At 45.7% G+C, this 26,638-nt stretch overlaps 1 protein-coding gene across 5 annotated transcripts in view; it reads right to left on the bottom strand.

The window, feature by feature from the left end:
• The window catches only part of LOC130206618 (intermembrane lipid transfer protein VPS13B-like), a 401,351-nt gene that overhangs the window by 183,624 nt on the left and 191,089 nt on the right, over positions 1–26,638 (bottom strand). For all 5 annotated transcript variants that reach the window (XM_056434667.1, XM_056434665.1, XM_056434669.1 and 2 more), the window contains exons 23-24: positions 6,585–6,819; positions 3,808–4,040 (exon numbers count right to left, since the gene is read on the bottom strand). In XM_056434667.1, the coding sequence (XP_056290642.1) occupies positions 3,808–4,040; positions 6,585–6,819 (468 nt within the window). The remainder of the gene's footprint in view (positions 1–3,807; positions 4,041–6,584; positions 6,820–26,638) is intronic.

Below are 26,638 nucleotides of genomic sequence, written 5' to 3'. Positions count from 1 at the left end.
GTCCCTCAGAGTCCTGGATGTCCTACCGAAAGCACAACGAGGGCCTTCTGCAAGGAATGCCGAGAGATGAGAGTCTGGGGGCGAGCTCAGCAGAGAGAGAGGGGAGAGGGGGGGGGGAGGTCGCTGCTTTCACTTTTCACCCCGCCAACTGATTTGTGTTCATGCACCCTCTCACATTCTGTCTGTTTCCGACCACACTTCAATAATTCGGATCTTATCTTCTCATCTGCCATTCGCCGCTCCGTCCTGCACCTACTTCCTGCTCGTGAAATCCCTGATTGGTGCAAAGTAGGGCCAGTGGGTTCATCTCAGCTACTGCTGTCAGGATACACACTCACACACACACTCACACACACACACACACACACACACACACACACACACACACACACACACACACACACACACACACACACACACTCACACATACAGGGTTTCCAACGAGCCGTCATCTGCGGATCAGGAGGTCTGTTCGTCTGGAGGCTTCGGCAGTCATTCATAAAAACAACTCGGCGGATGAAAGACGGGTCGGCTCAGATGAAGGAACGCTACGTTCACAGGAAGTGAAAATGCCGTTGAGTAGGCGTGGTATCTGAACGTGTACGGCTGTGTGTGGGGGTCAAAGGTCAAAGCAAAGGCTGGTGGTGGTGTGTGTGCTGATTTCAAGGTGGTCCTGATACGGTACGAGTCCCCATCAGACACACTGTGTGAGCACAGCACCACTTGATTGATGGTGAATAGGGTACACAAGGTAATGAATACACATCACCATGAAACTTCCCCGGTTGATTACTTAGATCGAGGCAATTATATTTTGCATTACAAGTTTTGGGAAGTTGTGTGTTTAAATACACAAACGAGGCATAATATTATGAAATATGTGCTCTTTGTCACACATTGCCAGAGCAGAGATCTGAGCGTTGGATGAAGCCGAAGGTTCAAAGTTCTCGTTTCATTTCATCAACATATGAGAGTAAAAGGTTTGGGCAGAGTGGGTTTTAGATATCTCTCTTTGGATTAGTCCATACTTCTGAAAATAATGCAAACAGACATTAAAATGACGAATTTAAACATGTTTTATAAAGTAAAAACCTTCAGAATATAGAGAGAAACTGGAAAGTGTGGTGGATAAAAGAGCTGCTGATTTAAAATCTTATTCAAACATTAAATAAGATATGTTTTGTAAAATGATGAACACTTGTGAAGTGAATATAGTAACAAAACAAAAAAAAGGAGCTAAATATCACCATTAAAACGTCACCATTTGATTGCTTACAATAATCTTTTGGATTATCAGTGTTCCTGAAATGTCATGTTTGCATATGTGATATTTCATTTTTTCTTTTTTAATAAATTTGCAAAAATGCTGAGTGAATATTCATGAACTTTTTTGATTTGAGCAAATAACTGCAATAAAACAAAGAGTGAAAAATGTAAAGGGGTCTTTCCGTACACACTGCAGATAAGGCGTTATCTAATTATACGTTTTAGTGAGTTTAGGACAAATCTACTGACGCAAATAGACAAAGTAGAAGAATTAAAATATTTCCACACGTCTGAAGGAAGACATGTTATGGAAGCTAAATAGAACGACGTCTCGAAATGAACTAGTGTCGCTTTAAAGTGAGAAGAACAGTCGAATGTGTTCAAAGAAAAGAATACAAATAAATTATGAAAACTAAATAATGTTCAAACCCTGTGGTGATAACACTGTGTTGCTCTTTCATTTCTATGCATACATTATTCGTCTATTTTTTTCTCGCCTTTTTCTAATGTTTATTCTTTTATAACTTTTATGCTTTCTAAGACATCACGTCCATGTCTCTTTTTTTATTTTATTTTATTTAAAAAATTATTATTAGACAAAAGACATTACATAGACTTAATACCTAGAGGACGACGGAACAGGGGACACAACATCATGAAGTCATAGTATTGTGAAAATGAAAAAAGAAAGAAAATAATTAATTAAATAATAATAAATAAAGAAAAATGCATGTGTTGTATGTGAGTTTTTAATTTTTTTTAAATGATTTAATTCAATTTTTTATTTAAAGAAACAAAATAAATTGATGATGGCAGATGTATATGTATGAGCGTATGCATGTACATGGAATTGAATTGGTTTCCAGGCAAGGGAAAAATAAATAAATAAAATGAATTATGATGAATTAACTAATCAATAAGATGAGTGGTGTTATGTTTGTAAAAATAACGTCCATGTCTCTGCTGCTGTTGGACGAGAACCAACTCTTAAACATTAAAACCGTGACACCTGTGGCTACCGGTAAGCATCTCAAATAAAGTTAAATATAAAGTGGCTCGACTGTTTCACCCCAGTTTCTAAAAATATCTTCTCGTGTGGTATAAAGTTAATCCACGTCGTATGGAAACTCTGATTTAAAGTCACAAAAATGAGGTTCAGATGCCCGGAGCAGTGGGGAGGCCAAAGCTCTCTGGTTTTTATGAGATGACTTTCAAAGCGCTGGACGGGACTCCAGCACCTCGCCGGGCAGCGCTGTGTCAACCTTCAGTATACGTGTGTGTGTGTGTGTGTGTGTGTGTGACCCCTCAAGTCAGACATTTAAAGTCAGAGAAGAGGAGAGGAGAAATGAGAAAAGGGAAGAAAGGAGAAGAGATGAGAGGAGAGAAGTGAGGAGAGAGGAGAGATGTTAATATAAATCTGAGAGTAAAGGAGAGGAGAGGAGAAAGGAGAGGAAGATAAGTGAGGATTGAAGTGAGGAGAGAAAAGGTGAGGAGAAAGGAGAGGAGGTGAGAGAAGTGAGGGTTGAAATGGAGGAGAGAAAAGGTGAGGAGGGAAGAGAAGTGAGGAGAGTAGAGGAGAAGAGGGAAGATAAGTGAGGAAAGGAGAGGAGAGAAAAGGAGAGGAGAGGAGAAAGGTGAGAAGAGGAGAGAGAAGGAGAGAAGGAAGGATCAGTGACGAGAGGAGAGGAGAAATGAGAGAAAAGGAGGAGAGGAGAGAAAAGGAGGAGAGGAGTGAGGAGTTTTCATTGGACCCAGAAACTAATAATGACTCATCTCATAATCTCAATAATCCGTCCCGTCTTTGCCAGAGACAAGCACTTCATTTGAAAAGGGGGGAGCAGGAGAGGAAGAAAAGAAAAACAAACGTTCCCCTTCAGAACCAACCGGCTCTCCTCCTCCTCCTCCTCCTCCTCCTCCTCCTCCGCCGGATTAAGGCCTTCTCATTGGTCCGTCTGGTACCAATTCCCCCTCGATATCGGCGAGGCTCGTCGTGGCGCGGCCGCTCGAAGAGGCCCCGCCCCCGATCCAAGTGTTTACGGAGGAAACCAAACTCCATACGGCTAATTCCACTGCGGAAAACTCCCCCAAAAAGCGTGTGTAATGGCACGCGCGGGCGTAGAACCCGGAGCGCCGGGACGAACCGGTTCCAACCTGTCCGGAGTCATCAGGCTCTCGCCGGATCGTCTGCAGAGCGTTGACGCCGCGTCCTGGACGCCGTTCCCCCGGCGCTCTCTCTCTCTCCCCTCGCCCCCCCCAAAACCTCAAAAATATTCGACCGAAGCAAACAAGGCGACACTCTCGTGTTTACGCTCCCGCTTTGGTTGAAATCGATGCCGCGTTAGAAGAGGAGGCCCCTGTTTGTTTACCGGAGTCCAATCTGATGTGAGAGAGAGAGAGAGAGAGAATCGTGCGGGGGCAGGACCGTCCTGCCAGGGCTCCAGTGAGTGTGTGTGTGAGTGTGTGTGTGTGTTTCAGGAGTGTTTACGACAGGGATGATTGGTATAAATATACACGCAAATCTGATGATGTCGCCTCGCTGACCTGAGGGTTGGAGCACTTGACGTGGACGGCCTGCAGATCCACATGGAGGCACACCACGAAGGAGTGGCCCCCGCCCCCCCCCTCGGAGGAGGAGCAGCCGGGCAGCTTGTGGGAGGTGACGGCCAGCGTGGAGGTGCAGCCCATGGGCTCCAGCAGGCTGAGGCGGCGCTGCTGCCCCAGCAGCGTGTACACGCTGGACTGACTCAGGCTCACCGACCACGGGAAGGCGTCGCCTGGGGGGGGGGGGGGGGGGAGAGGGTGAACAACGGAAACACCGGCGGAGATGTAAAGAGGAGCGGGTCGAGAGGAAGAGGAAGAGGCCACGTACGTGTCCGCGCGTGTGCGTAGCGCGGTCAAAGGAGCGGGCTGCAATCTCCTTCCTATAAATCCTTCACAATAAAAGCCTCCCTTCCTCCTCCTCCTCCTCCTCCTCCTCCTCCTCCTCCCATTTATTTGGATCCGCTTCCTCTTCCTCTCCCGCAGTACGAGTGGAGTTTTATTGAAAAGCCACGAAAAAGGCCGAGTTGATTAATTAATCAACACATTTCCTTTTAACTCCTTCACAATAAAAGCACCCCCCCCCCATCCCATCCCTTTGTTCTGCTATTTAAAAGCTTTTTTTATACGAAACAGCAGGAAACGGGAAAATGTGGAATTGTGTTGGTCGTCACACGCTTCAGATGTTTTAAGTGTTGTGTGAGGACGTACGACGGCATCGCACCTCTTCCTACACGCAGAGGAGTGTGGGTCACAAAACATCTCGACGGAGGCTTTTCCCGGTTAAATAAATGTAAATAAAGAAAATAGTGTGGTCGTCTGTGGCCTCCTCTCTTCCCGTGTGAGGATGGGAGACGGGTCCACACCTCGCCGTGAGCGAGCCCACCTCGGTCACGTGACCCGGCCGATCGGACCCCCGATGAGAGGAAAGAGCGGACCACAGGTAATGCAAAAGAGATGCAGACTAGATTTGAAAAAAAGTGAATTAAGGAGAGGTCAGCAATCTATATAGAACAGCTTTTAAGTGATCTAGTCTTTTTATGAAGAACTTTGGTTCCCCTAATTTAGTTTGTCTGTTTTTGATTTATTTTGAATTTTTTGGTTTATAAATTAATTGGTTATTTTTATTTTTTAATTGTTATTTTAATATATATTTTTAAATGTAATATTGGTTTCTTGCTCTCTGTGGAGCACTTTGTAAAAAAATGTTTTAAAGGTGCTATATAAATAAAGTTATTATTATTATTATTACATAATCCCATTCACTGACCTTTAAAAACCTGTATGAGAGCTTCATGGAACACATTAAAGATTGTAAGAAGGAGTGTGTCTTTAAACCTGTGGGTCTGAGGCCGGACGCCACGCTTGCCAACATGGAACGATGGCATGCCGAAGGGGGAGGGGCTTGCACAGGGCGATGAACGCGAGGAATGATTCACTAAAAGCAAACGGGCCGTGAGTTTTGACGGGCGACATCGACGAGGCTGATGTCACTGTTTTTCTCTCTCTGTTTGCCCAATGCTGATGTCATTAAAGAGTTGGAGAGACCCCCCCCCCCCCAGACCCCCCCTCTACTTCTCCCTGAGAGAAAACACGGCGTGTTGCTTATGTCAATGTGCCCAGGTGTGCGTGCCACATGTGCGCACCATCTATCTCTCAAAGTCGCTCCGCTTAAGTTTGTTTGTCTTGTGTCGCGGTAAGTGAGCGGCGGCGGGTCAAAGGTCGGCTCGGCGTTGAAACGGGCCGTAATGATGATGAATTCACGCCACAGCGGCCCACGTCGCTGCTATGAAAGCATTCGTTTCAATTATTAATAAAAGCATGGGCAAAAGAGTCAAGTAGATTTGTTTTCTTCCAGCCGTTATAATAAAAGAATAAATTATGTAAAATCCCCACTTTGTATAGAGAAAGCAAAAGGTTGCTCAGTATTTTACTTTGACCAATTTATTCATAAACATTTAATCAAAAAGGCTAATTTAATAGTTTCATTCTGCAAAATGTCTTTTTAACTTTGATTTTCTTGTTTACCCCACATCATCTAATATTCTAATCATGATTATTATCATAATAATAATTATATAATAATCAGACGATTTCAAAGCCGAACAACACAATTTGTTCTATTTTGCTTCTTATTTTACTTATTATTGAAGAGCATGACTGTGCCCCTTCTTTATCAACAATTCATCACTTCATGATTTTTTTCTCTCAATGAAGTCTTTGTTTTTTTCCAAATGAGCAACATTTTGTTTTCTCATTTTTAAGCTTTCAAATCACTATTTCTGTGTAGGTCCTGGCCTCCTCGCAGTATTTGAGGCGCTGTAATTATAGTGGCGACATCATTTATTTCCCCCTGTATATTTAGTATTTAGTTTTTTTAGTATCGCTGTTGTGTTTTATATTTATTTTCATTGATGCTCTGATGTGCACCCACTGTGGGACAAAAACAGGAAAATCATATCATATCGGGAATTATTTATAAAACAATTCTTGAGAGTTATAAATGTGATTAAAAACGTATTTATATGGAAGATGTATGTGGAAGTATGTCTGTGTGTATGTGTGTATGCATATATATATATTGTTATTTTTTCTTTATTTTATATTAATTTTCTGATTTATTTGATATCAATTTAGGATAGGAATATATAAGCATTTTTTGCTTCTCCCTATAACTTTTCAGTCTTTCTGTTTTGTATATTATCCAGAATAATATTGTATTGTATTTGATTTGATTGACTCAATAAAATACACAACAACAACAACATGGGACTCGGTACCTTCCTCCAGGATGGGCTTGGAGACCACGAAGGGGAGCTCCTGCAGCGGCTCCATGTACTTGTGGCCGGCGCTGAGGACGCTGACCTGCGGCAGGCACAGCACCAGGGTGCCGGGCATGGAGGCCTGGTTGTGGTACCAGCTGCGGACGGTGCCGGGGATGTCGCCGCAGACGATGGTGCTGGGCGACGGGAGGCTGTCGTTGGGCAGGAACACGCAGCACGACTGCAGCTCCAGCTGGAGAGAGAGGGACAGGAGGGTAGAGAGACAGCAGGTGAGCACGGGGCGCTGAGGGGCCACAGGAGAGGGTTGAACACACACACACACACACACACACACACACACACACACACGCACTGTAAAGGTTACAGGTACTGGAACCCAAAAGCACGACAAACACAGGAATGCAGGAGGAGGCAGTTAACTCAATGTTTCAGGCAGGGTCAAAACCGGGTGGTCCGTCAAACAGGGCAACAAATCCAAAAAGGGGCGGGCAAAAACCTCAAGTCGGGTTAACAGGCAAACAGGCAAACAGGGTCGTAACAGGCAGATCAGAACTAGTACTAGGAATTCGCTGGAAGGTTTGGCGGTGAAACACAAGACAATCTGGCAGAGGACAAGTGTAAGTGAGGGATCTAAATAGTGAGGGACTAACGAGGGGATGGGCTGCAGGTGAGAAGGGCGTGAGGACCAGGTGAAGGGAATGAGGGACTAACGAGGTGAATATGACAGGATCTGGAATGACAGGAGGATGCATTTAGCTAGGAAGGTGGGGGATTTGTGACACGCACACACACACACACACACGCACACACACACACACATACACACGCATGCACACACATGCACACACGCATGCACACACACATACACACACACAGACACACACGCATGCACACACACGCACACACACACGCATGCACACACACGCACACACACGCATGCACACACACACACACACACATGCACACACACACACACACACACACACACGCACACACACACACACGCACACACACGCACACACACACGCATGCACACACACGCACACACACACACACACACACGCACACACACACACATGCACACACACACACATGCACACACGCACACACACACACACACGCACACACACAGACACACACACACGCACACACACACTCACAACCGTGCATGTGTGTGTGTGTTGCTGAACAGGCTGAATAAAGCGTTCCTTGATGTGAGCAGAGCTTGGTGCTGTGCATGATGTGTGTGTGTGATGTGTGTGTGATGTGTGTGTGTGTGTGTGTGTGTGTGTGAGAGTCCTGCTCCACGTCAGTGTTCCTGTGTTACGACACCGTCGTCTCTGCCTTCCAAAGACGAGCAGCAGCTCAGCGTGAGACTCCGAAAGACCTTTTTAGAACCAAAGTGAACTTCCATCTTCAGGGAAACACAACTCCGTTTACAACTTCAGGGACATTATTCACTTTTTTTCTACACTCGACTCTTGGACGTGAATCATATTTGAAGTCTTGTATTTTTTCTAAAGGGTTGGAGAAACCATTCCAGCTGCATTGTGTCACACGTATCTCTCTGTTCAACAAAGGAAAGAGAAGAAGAAAGGGAAAAAAAGGAGCAAGTAGCCAGTGAGTGTAAGAGCAGCGTCTTTTTTCCATTCCGCCGGGGCTGCACTGATTTAAAAGACTCGTTAACAGAGAAGGAGCGCAGGGTCCAGGGGCCGACGGCAGCACATGTGTGTGTGTGTGTGTTCATCTCAGCTACTGCTAAATAAAAGCCTGAGATGGAGAGATGTGGTTACACATTCATCTCACGCAGCTTCCTCTTTTGATTTCTCTTCAAAGGGGGGGGGGGGTGGAGTCAGAACTTACTGCCTGAGGCTAACGCGCTCCTGCTGGAGACGTCTCGTCACATCATCACACACACTCGCCCCAACTATCTGCCTGAAACTCGGCCATCGCGGTCCATCGATCACATTGAGTTGATATGGTTTGAATATACACTACCGTTCAAAAGTTTGGGGTCATCCAGACAATTTCGCGTTTTCCATGAAAACTCACTTTTATTCATCAAATGAATTGAAAATTGAATAGAAAATATAGTCAAGACATTGACAAGGTTAGAAATAATGATTAATATTTGAAGTATTAATTTTGTTCTTCAAACTTCAAGCTCAAAGGAAGGCCAGTTGTATAGCTTATATCACCAGCATAACTGTTTTCAGCTGTGCTAACATAATTGCACAAGGGTTTTCTAATCAGACATTAGTCTTCTAAGGCGATTAGCAAACACAATGTACCATTAGAACACTGGAGTGATAGTTGATGGAAATGGGCCTCTATACACCTATGGAGATATTTCATTTGAAACCAGACGTTTCCACCTAGAATAGTCATTTACCACATTAACAATGTATAGTGTGTATTTTTGATTCATGTTATCTTTATTAAAAAAACAGTGCTTTTCTTTGAAAAATAAAGACATTTCTAAGTGACCCCAAACTTTTGAACGGCAGTGTACATCTGAGTAACTGGTCACATGACGTCTATTCTTCCGTCCATCCTGGAGAGGAGGATCCTCCTGTTGCTCTCCACAAGGTTTCTTCCCTTTTTTCTACCTGAAAGGGTGTTTTTGAGTTTTTCTTGGGAGTTTGTCCTGATCCGATGTGAGGTCAAAGGTCAGGGATGTCGTATGTGTACGGATGGTAAAGCCTCCAGAGGCACATTCGCAATTTGTGATATTGGGCTATACAAAATAAAGTGAATTGAATTGGACTTGAGGATTTTGTCTTGGCCGAATGAATAAAGCTACTCACGCGACCTGTGCGCCCGCTTCGTGATACACCACGGCGACTGGCGGCGAGGATAAAGACTGTACATTCTCCCAGGGAAGGAGACACACGGTGTCTCTGTTTGGGAGAATTGATGAGTTCAAGCCAAAAAATTCACAATGGACAGCGTGCATAGAACAAGTCTTCGAAGCTAATGACCTAGCCGAAGAAAAGCCAGTCGCTATACGCCGATGGGTTTTTGAGAAATCCAATGCAGCCCACTACGACCCCAGTCTCCACTCCAATAGTGTGTTTAACTTAGGCCATATGTTGTTATCGGGAAACTGTTCTTCAGTTCAGAACAGGGTTCTTACACATTTTGAGCGATGGATTTCCAGAACTTTTCCAGGACTTTAAACCAAATTTCCATGACCAAACTGAAATCTCGGTAAAAACATGAACAATTTAGAACATTGAGCGTATTGAGAGCGTACGCCGGCTTATATTTTGAGCGTTTTTCTTTAAAAAACATTCATTATTTCAAACTCGGCGTAAATGAACACGTGATTATAACAAATTTCCATGACTTTTCCAAAACTTTTATGATAAGTTTTTTTCCATGACTTTTCCAGGCCTGGAAATGACCATTTAAAAATGCCATGACTTTTCCAGGTTTTCCATGAACGTACGAACCCTGTAAGAATGTTTTAAGTTGTTGTTCTCAGTTAAAAGTGGGAATGATGCTGCATATTGATCACATGGTTGATTTATCGTAGAGCCTCATGAACCGAATATTATTTATATTTAATCTTATTATTCCATTCCATTTTATTATTAGCATTATTAAGTATGCCAGTAACAATAGAAAATAGTATGAAAAGCAACCAAAACCCGGTGAAATAATATTCACATTACTCAGTTTGTCTCAACCATCTTTTTGCTTTTTTATTTTTTAAGTAACATGAAACTAAGAAAAACAAACTTCTCTTTTCATAGAAGCCGTAACAGGCAAATGTTTAGTATTTCTATTTAAAAGCTTACATAAATAAGACGTCCACATTTGCATTGATAAACGATACAATAACTGATATTTTGATTCATTGACTAATCAATGTAGAACCAGTATCAAAAGTATGCACGTAGATATATATCTCTGCTTATATAAGTGTAAGATTAACCCTCTTGCTGTCACAGATAAATAATCAGACTAAGTTCAAGCATAACATGCAGAAAGTAATCTTACACTTCCAAGATTTGCTGTTTCAAAAGGCTCATTTCAGAGCTACCACACAGACCGGCTGTACATGAGCTACTACAGGGACCGGAATTGTTTTAGTTCCCGTTCTCGTGTCTGATGGTTGACTAAATCTGTCACCGTACGTCAAACCGTTAAACATAATCACGGGGAAATATTAAACTGTAACGTAAATGCTCCCAGATGAAAGTTGACCCTGGTAGAGGAGACGGGCCTGTCTGTGTTTGAGAAGACGCAGATGGAAGGCTATTCACTCCACCAGACGTTACGTCTCATTTCAACCTTTTCTTTTATTAGCAATTGTTGAGAGAATATTTGCGAAATTAGATACGAAGTAGAGTTCGGAAAGGGTGAGTTAAGACTTAAGGTCAGCCCATTTTCTTTGTGCTATTGAGTAGGTTGTGCCACAGGAGGATGTATATCCTTCTTCACTTAACAGATGCAACGTGGGCAATAAAACATCACATGTAATATCCCTTTATGGCGTTTGCTTGTGACTGTATAATGCTTTGCTGTTTATCCCCACGGCAACCAAGAGAAAAACAAAGATACCTTTCCAAGTCTGGCCAATGATAGTTTTTAGTTTAGTTTAATTGTTCTTTGTTGTTGTTGTTGTTGGGTAGACATATTTAGTCTTTTTGTTTTTCATTTGTTCGTTAATTGTGGGCACCTGTGGTTGTGTGTATGAGGAGGCAGGTACAGGACCAGCATGCACCTGGGTAGGCCGATGTGTTTTTGGGTCCTACCAGCGCAGGAGAGGCAGTATGAGGAGTTCCTTTGTTCTTTTGTTTGTTTTCTTGTTTCGTTTAGTTAAATAAATAATCACAAAAAAACGCAATCCTGAATGGACAATGCGTTCTTTCGGCTGCGTAAATTAGATTTAGAAAACTTTCATTAATCCCCAGTGGGGAAAGTCATTTGCCACCAAAAAAAAAATCCTACAGACAACAATAGACAAAGTCCACAGAGCACAACAAACAATAAACACACTGCAAGGAACAAACAAAACCAGAAGATGACCATCAGAAAGATGCTACATCTAAATCTAAACCGCAGACTTGACACTAATCAGTATTAAGTCGTCGTCGTGCCCCCCCACACACACACACACACACACTTTAGTGACGGCTACTAAAAGCCACAAAGAAAAACCACAGAAACAAACATGTTGTAATTCACTCTGGCTGAGGCGCACGAGCCCACGTGATGGCGAGGGCGCTGGGTAAAGAACGTTGAGTGTGTGGGTGTGTGGGGGTGGCTGAGGTCACCAGAGTCAGAACAGTGAAGGCACCGGGGGACCAGAGGGCGCTCTTGAATATTTGATTTCAAATGGCAAAAGTTGCTGGAAGAAGGATGACGGCACGGAGAGACGAGGGCAATAATGCTCCAGCAAACAGATGTAATGGTGGTCAGACGTCTTGCCAGAGTCTGGATTCAATCGTGGCTAAAGTCCGTGGGGGCCCGCAGGATCCCGGGACTAACTTCTTACTGTAATCCATACCTACTGCAGGAGGCAAAGCGCTTCCTGGCTGAAGTTGTATCCAAGGCAAATATGATAAACAAGTGAAAATATAATAAGAAAGAGTCAAGGGCGCACAAACGTAACGTTGTTGTTTGTATTAACGACAACGTCGAGGAGTGTTTCATGTTCCTCTGCGGCTACTGTGATTGACAGGTCACTGTTGCTACCAGACCCGTATACGGTGTCACTACATTTCTCCTCCTGGCGTCCAAATATGGACACTTTCCTGGTTGCAAAGAAGGTGACAGCTGAAATCCAAGATGGCGACCGGCAAAACGTCAACCTGGAGGCCTCGAGACGGCGGTCCACGAACCAACGAGGGACGACTCGAGAGTGGATGATGTGTGTCGCTGCCTCGCACGGCAGCTCGATTCTAACGTTAGCATAAAGGTGGGCGGCATCCGCGACACGCAGACGCAACTGTTGGTTCCCAACAACCATGGCGGCTCCCAAAAAGGGTTCGCGTAGCTACAATAGCATCAGTCATATCACAGGGTTCACACACACACACACACACGTTGGCAAGTGGGTTTCCACGACTTTAAACCACATTTTTATGACCAAACATTTTGTGAAATCTCGTTGCATACATGAACTAGAACGGGCACTCGGGAGAGCGCATACCATCGTATATCACAAGATTGGGCATTGAATTATGAACATGTTGGCATTAGTTGCATGCCAATTGGATACAAATTGACCGCGCTATGGTAAAAAGAAGATTATGACCTTTTCATGACCTCGACCTTGACCTTTGACCCAATCAATCCCAAAATCTAATCAAATGGTCCCCGGAGAATAACCAATCATCCCACCGAATTTCATACGATTCGGTTTAATACTTTTTGAGTTATGCGAATAAAACGCATACAAATAAATAAATACACATAGTGGACAGGGGTATTAACAGCGAGGAAGAGGAGCGGCGCTGACAGATCCAAAAGAGGAATGTGGTGCCAGGTCAGAATGTCCCATAAGCCTCACTGCTTCAAAACCACTGATCCCCCCCCCCCCCCCCATGCCGACTGAGGTCCTGTGCATCGGAAAGGGAGGAGGAGGAGGAGGAGAGAGGAGAAGGGGCAATCCAGTGTTTGTGAATGGTTGTGCATAAGAGGGCCCAAAAGAAAAGGCAAGAAAAGACGAGTTTCCTCTGTGCTAACGGGTCAGAAGTGGGAGGGGCCTGTTTCCCGTCACAACTCGGGGGTAAAAGTTGAGGTTGAGGTTATGCAGGGTCGTGTTGAAACACAATTGTGTTTAACAGCTCTGTAACAGGCCAATAAACACGGCGCTGGGAGCCGTTAGCATGTGTGACACTGTGAGCTGATGGGCATGCCAGGTTTGATTGTGTGTGTGTGTGTGTGTGTGTGCAAGAAACTGACAGGTAGGCCAGGTCGCTCGGGGAGGCAGAGGTAAAACGTCTTGGCGACGCGTCCCTGTGTTTACGGGCCGCTCGCAGGTTTACGTCTGCGTCCGTAACGCGGTGGTGAGAGTGTTCCGGCGTGGAGAGGCTGCGGCGAGCGGAACGTTCACAAACGATCGGCTAAAAATAGAAAACGGAGCACAAACAATATCTGAATGACAGAGGGGTCATTGCAGTGTGGAATATCTGTGACACAAGTTTGCCCTCTAGGTGGAAGGAGAGAGAGAGAGAGAGGGAGAATGAGAGAGGGAGAGTGAGAGAGAGAGAGAGAGAGTGAGAGTGAGAGAGGGATAGAGAGAGAGCGAGAGAGAGTAAGAGAGAGAGAGAGCGAGAGAGAGAGTGAGAGAGAGAGTAAGAGAGAGAGAGAGCGAGAGAGAGAGAGAGAGAGAGAGAGAGAGAGAGAGCGAGAGAGAGAGAGAGAGTAAGAGAGAGAGAGAGAGAGCGAGAGAGAGAGAGAGAGAGAGAGAGTAAGAGAGAGAGAGAGCGAGAGAGAGAGAGAGAGAGAGAGCGAGAGAGAGAGCGAGAGAGTAAGAGAGAGAGAGAGAGAGAGAGCGAGAGAGAGAGAGAGAGAGAGCGAGAGAGCGAGAGAGAGAGCGAGAGAGAGAGAGAGAGAGAGAGAGAGAGTAAGAGAGAGAGCGAGAGAGAGCGAGAGAGAGAGAGAGAGAGAGAGAGAGAGAGAGAGAGAGAGAGAGAGCGAGAGAGAGTAAGAGAGAGAGAGAGAGAGAGAGAGAGAGAGAGAGAGAGCGAGAGAGCGAGTAAGAGAGAGAGAGAGAGCGAGAGAGAGAGAGAGAGAGAGAGAGAGAGAGAGAGAGAGTAAGAGAGAGAGAGAAAGAGAGATAGAGAGAGAGAGACAAATGAGTGTGTGACTTGTGTTTTAACAATCTCGAGGGATTTAGGATTCAAATTGAAGCCTACTGTTAATAATGGCAGGTCTGCTTCATGTATGGTATATATGACTCATATATATATATATTTGTATATATATAGGTCATTGCAGAAGGTTCAGTTGGGAAAAAGAGGAGTCAAAGAGTCATAATTCCTCATTCCTTTTGTCTCATGACATCACGTCCTGTCAAAGTGAAACTGAATCTTTAAACATAACAAATGGAGTTAAGTGTCAGCGGTGGGACCGCTTCAGTTACCCACTGCCTCTAATGACGGATTAATTCAGGAGAAAACACTGGGGTACAACGTGTGTGTGTGTGTGTGTGTGTGAGGCCAGGGTGTATCACTCGCAGCACACCCTATTAATATACTTCAAAAACAGCCGAAACGCTTTTCAATTTTGCCCAGGAAATCCAGTGTGAAAAAAAGAGCAGAAGATTGAAGCCAATGGACTCCTGATGTCGCGCACGTGCCGGGCTTTAACTGTGAAAACATGCTCAAGTGACACGCTTCACAAAAGCGTGTTTTCACGAGTAGAACCCCGAACGCAGCCCCACGCAAGAGCAGTCATCAAACATTTACAGAAGAGAGAGAACAAATGAAAAGCAAAGGTCCATTTGGATTCAGAGTGAAACAGTTGATATGGAGTTAAAACAAGTAACAGATAACAAAATAATGTCTTCAAGGCAAAACACCTGAATTAACATCTCCCCCCCGTCTTCTTTTTCTTCAAACAAGCACTGCTCTGCCCCCCCCCCCCCCATCTCTTTTGAATATCCTTGCAGAGACTTGATGCTGTGCTGACCACTTCCTGTGAAGGATGGCACCTGCAACAGCAATGAACTCAGTTACCACAACACTGCTCTCGTCCGGAGGGGATCCGCCCCTCGGAGAACGACTGCTGGTTACCGAGCCGGTCGAGTGCAGACGGCGACCTCTGGGTCTGGAAAGTGCCTTAAAGCTGCATTCTCTCTCCTGACCACCAGGGGACGTTTCCTCTGGTTGTATAGAAGTCTATGCTTCATGTGTTAAAGCTGCATTCGCTCTACTGGCCACCAGGGAGCCACTAATCTGGTTGTATAGAAGTCTATGTTTCATGTGTTAAAGCAGCATTCTCTCTACTGGCCACCAGGGGACGACTCCTCTGGTTGTATAGAAGTCTATGCTTCATGTGTTATAGCCGTATTCTCTCCACTGTACACCAGGGGGCCACTAATCTGGTTGTATAGAAGTCTCCGCTTCATGCGTTAAAGCTGCATTCTCTCTCCTGACCACCAGGGGGCGACTCCTCTGGTTGTATAGAAGTCCGTATAAATGACTCTACTTCTCTCTTGATGTATTCCCTCACTAAACATTGTAAACATGAGTTTTTGTCTCAATCTGTAGTTTCAAGTCTTCTTCTATACAGCATGATGTCATCATTTAGTAGGTTATGCTCCATCTGCGTTGGTCTGAGAGCTTTAACCCTCTCTCAGTGGGTTTTTCCGTCGACTGTAACGTCTTCGATCACCTACAACATTATTATTCGGCGTCGGTTGTACTTAGCTCCGCCCTCTCGCGTCGCTACGAAATTGCGCAAATAAAAACAAGATGGCCGAACACCGGGTTCAAAACTCCAGCCCACAAACCAACGACTACTTCCACTCACACAGTCCACGGTTCAGGGCGATAAGCCCTCTGTAGTTACAGAGATGCGTCTTTCCTCATCCCTGCCTTTCATCAATACTTCCTTCGCATTTGGAGAACATGTCGTTTAGAGAGGAGCGAGCGAGAGCTGACAGTACCCAGGGGGGGGGGGGGGGGCAGAGACGAGCTGGAAATAAACAGTCATCAAGCTCTCAGTTTGCACACTGACAAACTCAAGATTCGTCGAAGAAAAAGCCTCACGGTGCTTTTTGAGTGACAGCGTGGTTATTTAGGAGGTGACCGTTGCTTATCCTGGGACTTAGGCCTTGATCCTTTCCTCTCAGGCCTCTAAATGAACACGGCTCTTCTTACACTTTGATCTACAATCACACAGGCTCTAATTCAATCTGGGTTCTGGATCAGGAAGCCGGCATCTGCCCGTCAGGAGTAAATAAATACTACAAAAGAGACGGATGAACAGAAAAGAGCCAGAAACATTTTTTTTTTAAACCCTGAAATGTATCCATTTTGGAAAGCACTTTGATTAAACGCTAAGACGCCTGAAGACTTCTTCCTTTTTTCTTCTTCTTTCTTCTTCTTCTTCGTCCATTTCTTTTCTTCTCATCTCCGCCTGGCGTCACATCACAGAGTTCTAAATATGGGATTGTTTCATTCTTTGTGGCAAGTCCTGCTCAGTTTTTTATTCCTGATCACCCCCCCCCCCCCCCTCTCCACACCCCACCCTCTCCATCAGATAGCGTTCACAACCCAGCCACATGTGTGCGGACCCCTGTTTCAAATCTTTGTCTTAAATGCCCCTGCAAAAAAAAATTTTAAAAAAAAAGTGTCTCACTTCCTCCTCTTCTGAGCAGTGTTTGGGGGAAGCGTACGATCTGCCTGGTGTATGGCGTTTCTCCCCGGAGTCTTTTTGTGAAGACGGTTTTATCTGGTTCCAGCAGAGCAGGTTCTAATCGGAGAGGAAGCGAAGAGCCAAACACGCCGAGGGCTTTTAAAAAAAGGCCGGGGCCGTGTGCAAACGGCCTGGATGACCGCAGGAGGCTCAAGATTGTCGTTCTTTTCGAAGAGCAGTTAAAACGTCTCGGACGTGGAGTGACTCCGCGAGTAAAGGCATGTTGACCGATGGGGTTCCAGGACTTTTCACCAAATTTCCATGAACAAACATTTCTTTTTTACATAAAAAAGTAAGACAATGTCATATTTAAACTAAGAATGACAATTCCAAATCATACAGTATATAACCTTAAATGACACAAATGAATGAGACAATAGTTTGATTAAAAGAATAAACATAAATTTGTATTCTTCTAATCAAACTATTGTTTAAGCCTAAACTTGCACCGCGAGTATGAAAGAGAAAAGCTTATATTTTGAGCGTAAATGTGAACATAACAAATTTCCATGAGTTTTCCAAAACTTTTGGGATTACACTTTCCTACAAGGACTTTTCCAGGCCTGGAAATAACCATTAGAAAACTACATGACTTTTCCATTTTTTTTCATGACCGTACGAACCCTGAAGCGTATGTACGACGTATTGGACGACGTACCGGACAAAAGCGTCAGCTAAATGAAATGTAATGTAATAAATGACCACAAACAAAGTGAAGTTACTGATATATTTGATGCCTTTGAACTAAATCTCTAACCACAGACCTTAACGCATCATTATTTATGGTTTATCATGACTGGTTCTGGGTTTCAAGACTCATTTCAGCAGCACTGTAATATCACAGCTTGAAACAGTGGAGGATGTGTAGAACTGTTGCTCCACCGTATATAACGAGGTGGGTGAGTATGGGTGCCATAAAAACACCGTCCTCCATGTGTAGTGATCTCTTTGCTCTAATCTGTCCTCGCCGAGAAAAGAAAAAAAGCCCGGGGCCTACTTTTCTTTCTGTATTGCACGACTAAGACATAACCCAGAGCTGCCAACTTTTCAAAAAACCTTGGAGTGAGATTTTGCCGTGTTTTTTAATAACTCTACTCTCATTTCCAAAAACATGCCTAATTCTATTGCACAAATGTCCTGTCTTTATGTTAAATTCTTTATAATACATTTTACTACAGACATCCTCAGATTTAAATAAGTATAATAATAATAAATATGAGAATCACCATTTGTGACTCCTACATCTGTCCCTTTTAAAATAATAGAATAAATACAATTTGAATCACTTTCAAGTAAACAAGATTGCTCCACCAGACAAGAAAAAAGCTCAATGTTGAGCTTTTGTTTTGAAGAGCAACAGCAGAAAAGCCGAACTTAAGGTGGTAGGACCTGGCAAGTCGGCAAGAATCTCGGCCGTCACATGCGCAGGCGTAACCTGTTAATGCTGTAATGTAAACATTTACACTAAGGTACAGGCATTTCAACATGTATTTATTCATGACTTAGTTGTGATCAATAACGGTCTTTCTGCATTCCCCCTGCGCCACAACTGTAGGACCACTGTGTACTACGTTCCCCTCTTTCGGGGAGCAAAGCTGAGAACACCGGAAGAGAACCTGTTTTCAGGCGTTCATGAATCAGGCGGAGATATTTTCTGACGTCGATCTTCCAGTCAGGAAGAACACATTTCAGAAGACACTTCAGAAAATGTTCGAGAATGAGGAACAATGTGTTTCTGAATTTATTTTGGAGAGCGACAGGGAACGTCTCCGAGATCGACCGGTCAATAGCGATCGATGGGTTGGCGACCACTGCCCAAATGCTGCACACAGGAGGCCCTTTAGTCAACCCGTGTGGTACTTGGTTGTACCAGCAGGTGTGTTTTATCTGATATTTACTGTACTTAAGTATCAAAAATAATTTTCTGATATTAAATGTACTGTGCTTTGGCCACCATGACCAAGGACAAGGAGTTGTGTTGAAAATAATTGGGTTGACTGTGATCCATCCAGGAGCAACAATGTTCAACATAATATATTGTACATAAGTATACTTTTGCTTCTACTATAAACTTATCATAGTTATCACAATATATAGAGGCAATATGACACTATGAAGGAGTTGTAACAGTGTTTTTATAAGTATGCTCATTCCCAGTAGAGGATGTTGAGGGCAAATGCATAAGGTCAGGGTTTTGAGAAAGGACACCATCCTTGTAAACTCCATGGGCCGGATTTGAACACAATAGGCAAAGTTTTTCTCAAGCTGAGTTTGCAATTGGGCTACTGCTACCATCATAACAGTCATAACTGTATCAATATTGTCTTGGGCTGAAGACTAGTCCTGCGATGCTAAATAGCCTTTCACAGGCCGCTGAGGCAGGTAGAGGTGCGATCAACTTTACAAACAGCTGCGCGCACAGCCTGCGCATTACGACATGGTTCAAATCGTAATGCTGCGCTAATATAAGGTGACCAGACGTCCTCTTTTCCCCGGACAAGAGGACGATCCCTCCTCCCCGTGTCCTGTCGATCACTGCTCCCCGTGTCCTGTCAACCGTTCCCTGCTCCCCATCAGCGCCCCGGCCGATCTTTGCTCGCCGTGTCCTGTCCGCCGATCCCTGCTCCCTGTGTCCCGTGGTAGATACATGTAATTAAATGTCTAAAACCAAATTTTGTATTATCGATTTTTGAGTAGAAATTATGTGGTCTGTCACACCATTCACCAAGATGATAAAAATGGGACTGAGAAATGACTTCATATAGCAGATAAAGCTTCATGGGGTGTGTGCAAATAAAAAATGACCATTACATTTTTTTTTCTTAAAATAAATATGTATTATACATAAAAAATTGAAATAAATATTCTACATAATATACATGTTGAGAAATAGAAAACAGAACACAACTATTGACAGACTATTTACAATATGACTTCACTCTAATAACACCATGTCATCGTGTCATGCAGGTAGGGCTGCAGGCTGCGCGGCAGGGGCTGGTGAATCCTCTCTGTAAAATACAATACTAGTCAGCACAGCGCAGACGTAACCGACATCGTGACGGGACACGTAGGTCTAACAGACACGGTAAAACAGACACGTAACACACACGTAACGATTAGTAAAGACACTTACCCGGGTCCAAGTGGATCTCTTCTGGCTGTGTGTCCCTCCTCGTGGCTCTGGAGCTCCTCCGCGGAGGCTCCGCCCTCCGCGCTGCTCGCCAAAGTCGCTGCAGCTGCTTCCTTGTTGTGAAGTCCGTCCTCGCCGTGTTCTCTGGTTTCTCTGACTGTCAGGTTGCTAATGAGCCTCACCTGTGTGGTGGGTAGGTCCTTTGTGATTTATTGAGTGTTCATTGGTTGGTTTTTATCAAAATGTTGACAGAAAAAACGTCTTGACAAATCATGGTGAAAGGTTTCGTGTGATGAGTACTTTCCGCGCCGCGTCACCCGACACGTCCATGCCCTATTTTTCTCTGAATGCGGAGGAGCAGACGGAAGGAAGGAGACGGAAGAGGAAACCCTACTGATTAATCCAGTAGTTTAAATTTCGTGGAGAAATAAAAAAATAAAAAAACGGAAACAGTGAAATACCGGTGCTAAACCGGTACTTTTAACGAGTAAATTTGATTTGAATGCTTGTACACATAGTATGTTATGCATTGTATGAATGTATTCAGTGGATACCTCCATCTTTACTTGTAAACAGAATTTCTTCAAAGACCCTCATTTGCATATTCAAGAACACTGTGATGTCACAGACTGTGACCTCATAAGGCCATTCATCAAAGCCACTGAATTTACAGGTCTATAACACTCAGTGTCCTTTCCCTCATATTTACTCCAGCTTTGCAGCAACACACACTAAAGTTATTAGAAAGGTCTTCAGCCATCTTCAGTTATAATGGGCAACATATTTGGAAAACTCTTCAAAGCTGAGAAGTTCATCGTCCCTGGAGAAGTGAAAAGAGAAGAAACGGGAGATGAGGAAAGCCTACAGAGGGGGGAAAGTGGGCAACTGGACCCCATTCACAGTGACAATGGTGTGCTGTCCAGCTCTGGGGACATTTGTGTCGTCCCTGGAGGAGTGAAGGGAAAACAAACGGATGATGGGGAAATACCACAAAGGAGGAGAAGCAGGAGACTGGACCCCATCTTCTGTGATAATGATTTGCTGTCCACCTCAGAGGACAATAGTGTCATCCCTGGAGGAGTGAAGAGAAAATTTACGGAAGATGGGGAAATCGCACAGAGTAAGAAGCACAAGAGACTGGAACCCATCCCCTGTGACACTGAGTTGCCATCCACTTCAAAGGACAATAGTGTCATCCCTGGAGGAGTGAAGAGAAAACGTACGGAAGATGGGGAAATCGCACAGAGTAAGAAGCACAAGAGACTGGAACCCATCCCCTGTGACACTGAGTCGGCGTCCACTTCAGAGGCCATTCGTTTCATCCCTGGAGGAGTGAAGAGAAAATTTACGGAAGATGGGGAAATCTCACAGAGTAAGAAGCACAAGAGACTGGAACCCATCCCCTGTGACACTGAGTTGCCATCCACTTCAAAGGACAATAGTGTCATCCCTGGAGGAGTGAAGAGAAAACGTACGGAAGATGGGGAAATCGCACAGAGTAAGAAGCACAAGAGACTGGAATCCATCCCTTGCGATAATGAGTCGGCGTCCACTTTAAAGGCCATTAGTGAGTTGGCGTCCATTTTAGAGGCCATTTGTGTCATCCCTAGAGGAGTGAAGAGAAAACGTACGGAAGATGGGCAAATCCCACAGAGTAAGAAGTGCAGGAGACTGGAACCCAACTCCTGTGACACTGAGTTGCCGTCCACTTCAAAGGACACCGAAAGTAGAAACTCACCCGATTCAGCCATCTTTAAGGCCAAGTACCAGCAGGTGCAGAAACTTGGCCAAGGAGGATATGGATGCGTGTTTGCTGGCTACCGCAAAGTGGATAATCTGCCTGTTGCAATCAAGCATATCTACATAGACACCAAACTCCACCTTCACCTTGACGGTAAAGGGAACCAGATCCCTATGGAGGTTGCCATCCTAAGTAAACTAGCGGCTGAATCGGAGTGGCATTCAGCACCCATTAAGCTACTGGACTGGTACATTGTCGACCCGGAGCTGATCCTGGTGCTGGAGAGACCAATGCCGGCCGTAGACCTCGGCAACTACATTAAAACCAAAGGAGGCTACTTGAAGGAACCGGAAGCCAAGATTATAATTAAGCAGTTGGTGGATGCAGCAATTGACCTCGGGCAGAAACACATTTTCCACCGGGACATTAAGGTGGAAAATCTCCTTATTGAGACCTGCATGACGTTGCCGCGAGTTCGCCTCATCGACTTCGGTGTGAGCTGCTTCTACAACGAAGGTGACACCTTTAGGCATTTCTACGGGACTTACATTCCCCCAGAATGGCCTAGTCGGAAGGAATACCAAGCCGGACCCGTGTCAGTATTCCAGATCGGGCTGGTCCTGTTCTTCCTGCGACAAAAAGTGACATATAAAGAGGGCATGTCCTTTTTGGAGCTGAGTAAGACCCCTTGGCTTTCCAAAGATGGCAACGATTTCTTTGAGGCGTGCGTCTGTCCGGATCCGGATATTCGTATCACACTGGACCAGCTGAAGAATCACCCGTGGCTGAGAGCCATGTTTTGTTAGCAAGGCTGGGGGCCACAGGGGAGCAGAGTCGAGAAGAGCTCGTCAGATAAAACAAAAGTATTTACTTCAGGCAGGTAAATCGCTGATAAGCGCTCCCCGTGTCCCATCGGCGCCCTGGCGGCTCCCTGCTCCCCGAGTCCCGGCGACCGTTCCCTGCTCCCCATCGGCGCCCCAGCCGATCCCTGCTCGGCGTGTCCTGTCCGCCGATCCCTGCTCCCCGTGTCCCGTCGGCGCCCTGGCGGCTCCCTGCTCCCCGTGTCCCTTCCGCCGATCCCTGCTCCCCGTGTCTCGTCGGCCGATCCCTGCTCCCCGTGTCCCGTCGGCGCCCTGGCGGCTCCCTGCTCCCTGTGTCCCTTCCGCCGATCCCTGCTCCCCGTGTCTCGTCGGCCGATCCCTGCTCCCCGTGTCCCGGCGACCGTTCCCTGCTCCCCGTGTCCCGTCAGCGCCCTGGTGGCTCCCTGCTCCCTGTGTCCCGTCGGCGCCCTGGTTGCTCCCTGCTCCCCAATTCCCGTCGGCCGATCCCTGCTTTCCGTGTTCCATCGGCGCCCCGGCCGATGCCTGCTCCCCATGTCCCGTCCGCCGATCCCTGCTGCCCGTGTCCTGATGGCCGATCCCTGCTCCTCGTGTGCCGTCGGCGCCCCGGCGGATGCCTGCTCACCGTGTCCTGTCTGCCGATCCCTGCTGCCCGTATCCCATTGATCCCTGCTCACCGTGTCCCAGGGATCGGCCGGGGCGCCGACAGGCATGGTGAGCAAGAACTAGCGTGCACTGCAGCACAGAGGTGGCAGCAGAAACAGGCGTGTGCTTCGGCTCAAGCTTGTCTTCTACGACGAAGGAGACCCCTTAGCAACTTAGAACCAGAATGGACTGTTGCTCACAGGAGGCAGCGTGAACCGGCAGTGGGAACCGGCATGGTAGTAGTTCAAATATCCTCAAAATGAAGGGCGAAAATGTTCCTATGAGGTATTGACAGGGAGACCTATGCTGGGTCCACAGAGAGTTAGGAGAGAGTCCTAGAAGGGACACATTTGATGAATATGTTGAGAACTGAACTAACCAGAGTTTTTCTTAAAGCAGGTTGCCAGAGCCCACAGCTGATGGGAATGGCCATCGGTCAAGCAGGTGACTGGGTAAGACTTAAGATCCACGAGAGGAAGTGGACTAAGCCCAAGTGAACAGGGTGTTTTGAGGTCATTGCAAGGATTTCACAGCGCCATCCATGTAAGTGGCCTTACGAAAGAGAATGACACCATGTTACACATTGTAAATTTGAAGATCTGTGGCTAAAGAATCACAAACAGCCACTGAAGAGTTGCCTAATCATGAGGGTAATTCTGAGTAAAAGATCTGAAGCCATTTACACACATTGCTGCTTAGGAGCATCATTGTTGTTGTAAATACAGAGCTGCCAACTTTTCAAAAAACCTTGGAGTGAGATTTTGTCGGGGGTGACCAAAATGTTGCCGCGCACGCAACCACACACGTTGGTGGCTCAAATATCAGGAAATTTGAATTAATGTGGCGTTGTACCCATGTTGTACCCATGTTGTACCCATGTTGTAGCCTGCATTCTGGCCTGGCAAAGGTCTTTTACGAGGCATCTTTGCTACCTTAACCCTTGTGTTGCCTTCGGGTCATTTTGACCCGATTCAATATTTAATCCTCGTGTCGCCTTCGGGTCAATTTGACCCGATTCAATGTTTAATGTCGGTGTTCTTTCGGGAGTCAACAAACAAACATAAAGTACCTCACACTTAAACTTGGAAAACAATATTAATTCTAATAATTTTCTGGAGATTTTAATAGCTGGGGTCATATTGACCTCAAGGGTAAAATATGTTAGTAAATATAAAGGTAACAGGAGGGTGAAACATTGAATCGGGTCATATTGACCCGAAGGCGACAGGAGGGTGTAATATTTAATCGGGTCAAATTGACCCGAAGGCAACACAAGGGTTAAAGAATTAAAATGTTTTTTAATAACTCTACTCTCATTTACAAAAACATGCCTAATTCTATTGCACAAATGTCCTGTCTTTATGTTAAATTCTTTATATACATCTTACTTGTTCAACGTGCTCTTTGGAATTTTTTTGAGAGGGTCCTTTTCCTAGGCCTGCAAATAAAGTGATAAATGCGATGATGATGTTTTGAGCATGCAGTATACCAAGAGGATAACACGATGCTCTCCTGCTGCTTGTTATGACAGCTGAGTTTACATCACCACACAAAATCACACGCACAAACACAACACATTATTTCAAGATTTAAAGTTTAAGAGAGAGAACTTAATTGAACCACATATCATTAACAGGGCTGTTACGTTTTGAAGACAGGCAAGAGTGACATCTCTATCCAGGATGCTTTATTTTTATTGGTTGCTGGATTAAATCTTACCCAGATACAACGGATACGTTTTTTTCTGATTGGCTATTGTGAAGCGGCCATTTCTTATTTTTGATTGGCTGATAAGTGGCACCTCACAGCAGAACTCCAGGGGAGCGCTTGATTCCTCCACGGTGAGGGCAACGCGGCCAGCTCATGTTTGCGGCACATTAAAACATTAAATAGCCGAGAGTTTTTTCAGCGTGAGAAATACGATGTGTGGCGGGAGTGCGTGACGTAAGACCGAAATGCGTGACACTTGAGAGCCCTGCATTAACACACCGTAGTCTCTGCTCGTTGTGTCTGTTTGAACATCTTCTTCTGTTGCTAACTTCGGGACTCTTTGGGGTAAATAGGATGTCTATGCAGCGAATAGGTTTACAGATGCGCTCCTTAGCGCCATCTATCGTCGCGGAGTTTGAAAAGAAACCAACGAGCCTCGGCCCAAAATCAGAATTTCTTTTGCCGTGAGAAATTGGTTGTGTGGCGTGAGAGCGTGTGAAAACATGCAAAAGCGTGTGTCACACGGCGAAACCGTGAGAGTTGGTAGCTCTGCATAACCGCTCTCCCTGACACATGTTTTCACACTTGCAGTGAGTGGATGTGTCTTGACATTTTGTTTCGGTGGTGCTGTGAAGACTCGTTGTTATCACACGGCCGCGGGGAGCCGTGAACCCGGCCCCGAGGCCCGGGCCCTGCGCCCCGCGGAAGCGACCCCACAACACGGCGAGCTCAAACTCCAACGCACTCGAGTGCGTCTGTGCCGGCGCGTCGGCCCCCTCCCCTCCTCCCCCTTCTTCCTCTGCTGCGCACCTCTTCTTCTTCTTCTTTCTTTATTTCACACACAGGAAATCGACCCGGAGATGGACGAGAGAGGAAATTAGAGACACCCTCCCTGGCGGCCACCCCCGGGTGAAAAATATCTGGGCGCTCCGGAGCGGAAGAAACTCTCGGCGGAGAGATCGGGAGAAACACATCCCTTTGTTTTTGAAAAAAAACACACACAAAAACAACAACTGATACCTCTCCAAGATGTAGTCTTCCTGTGCACCAGACGGGACGCTGTGTGTTCCCTAAGTGGCCCGGTCAGATGAACAGAAGGTCCACAGACCCCCCCCCCCCCCGTCTCTCTGGATAACCCACCCACTGTTAACCTCCCTTCTGCACATCCGCCTGCCTTTTTTTCCCAGCTTCATCCCCAAATCACATGTGAAACGGCGTAAATGGCGTCTCCGTGGATACGAGCGTGATTAATGTGCTGAGGTTCTGGACTAGACGACGCCGCGCACATCGGAACCCAGAACACATCAGAACACATCAGAACCCAGAACACATCAGAACCCGGCCTCCCCCGATGTCTACGAGAGAGGCCTCCGAGCGCGACGCCTCCCGGCAACAGACAGGGGGCGGGGTCTCACAACCGCGCACGCCACCGCCAGCAACGAGCCTGCGGCCTGGCGGCGGCGGCGGCAAACCGGGCGGCCGGCCATCCCCCTGTGCCCCCCCCCCCCCCTTGCATTCCTCCGCTTCCAACACTGCTTACAGAAGCTGACAAGGCGCTGGAGGTCTTCCTGGCCGAGTTGGGGAAAGAAGAAAAAAAAGAAAT

Source organism: Pseudoliparis swirei, chromosome 16 (genome assembly GCF_029220125.1).
Source record: "Pseudoliparis swirei isolate HS2019 ecotype Mariana Trench chromosome 16, NWPU_hadal_v1, whole genome shotgun sequence".
NCBI lineage: Eukaryota > Metazoa > Chordata > Actinopteri > Perciformes > Liparidae > Pseudoliparis > Pseudoliparis swirei.
This window is presented reverse-complemented; position numbering and strand designations above follow the sequence as displayed.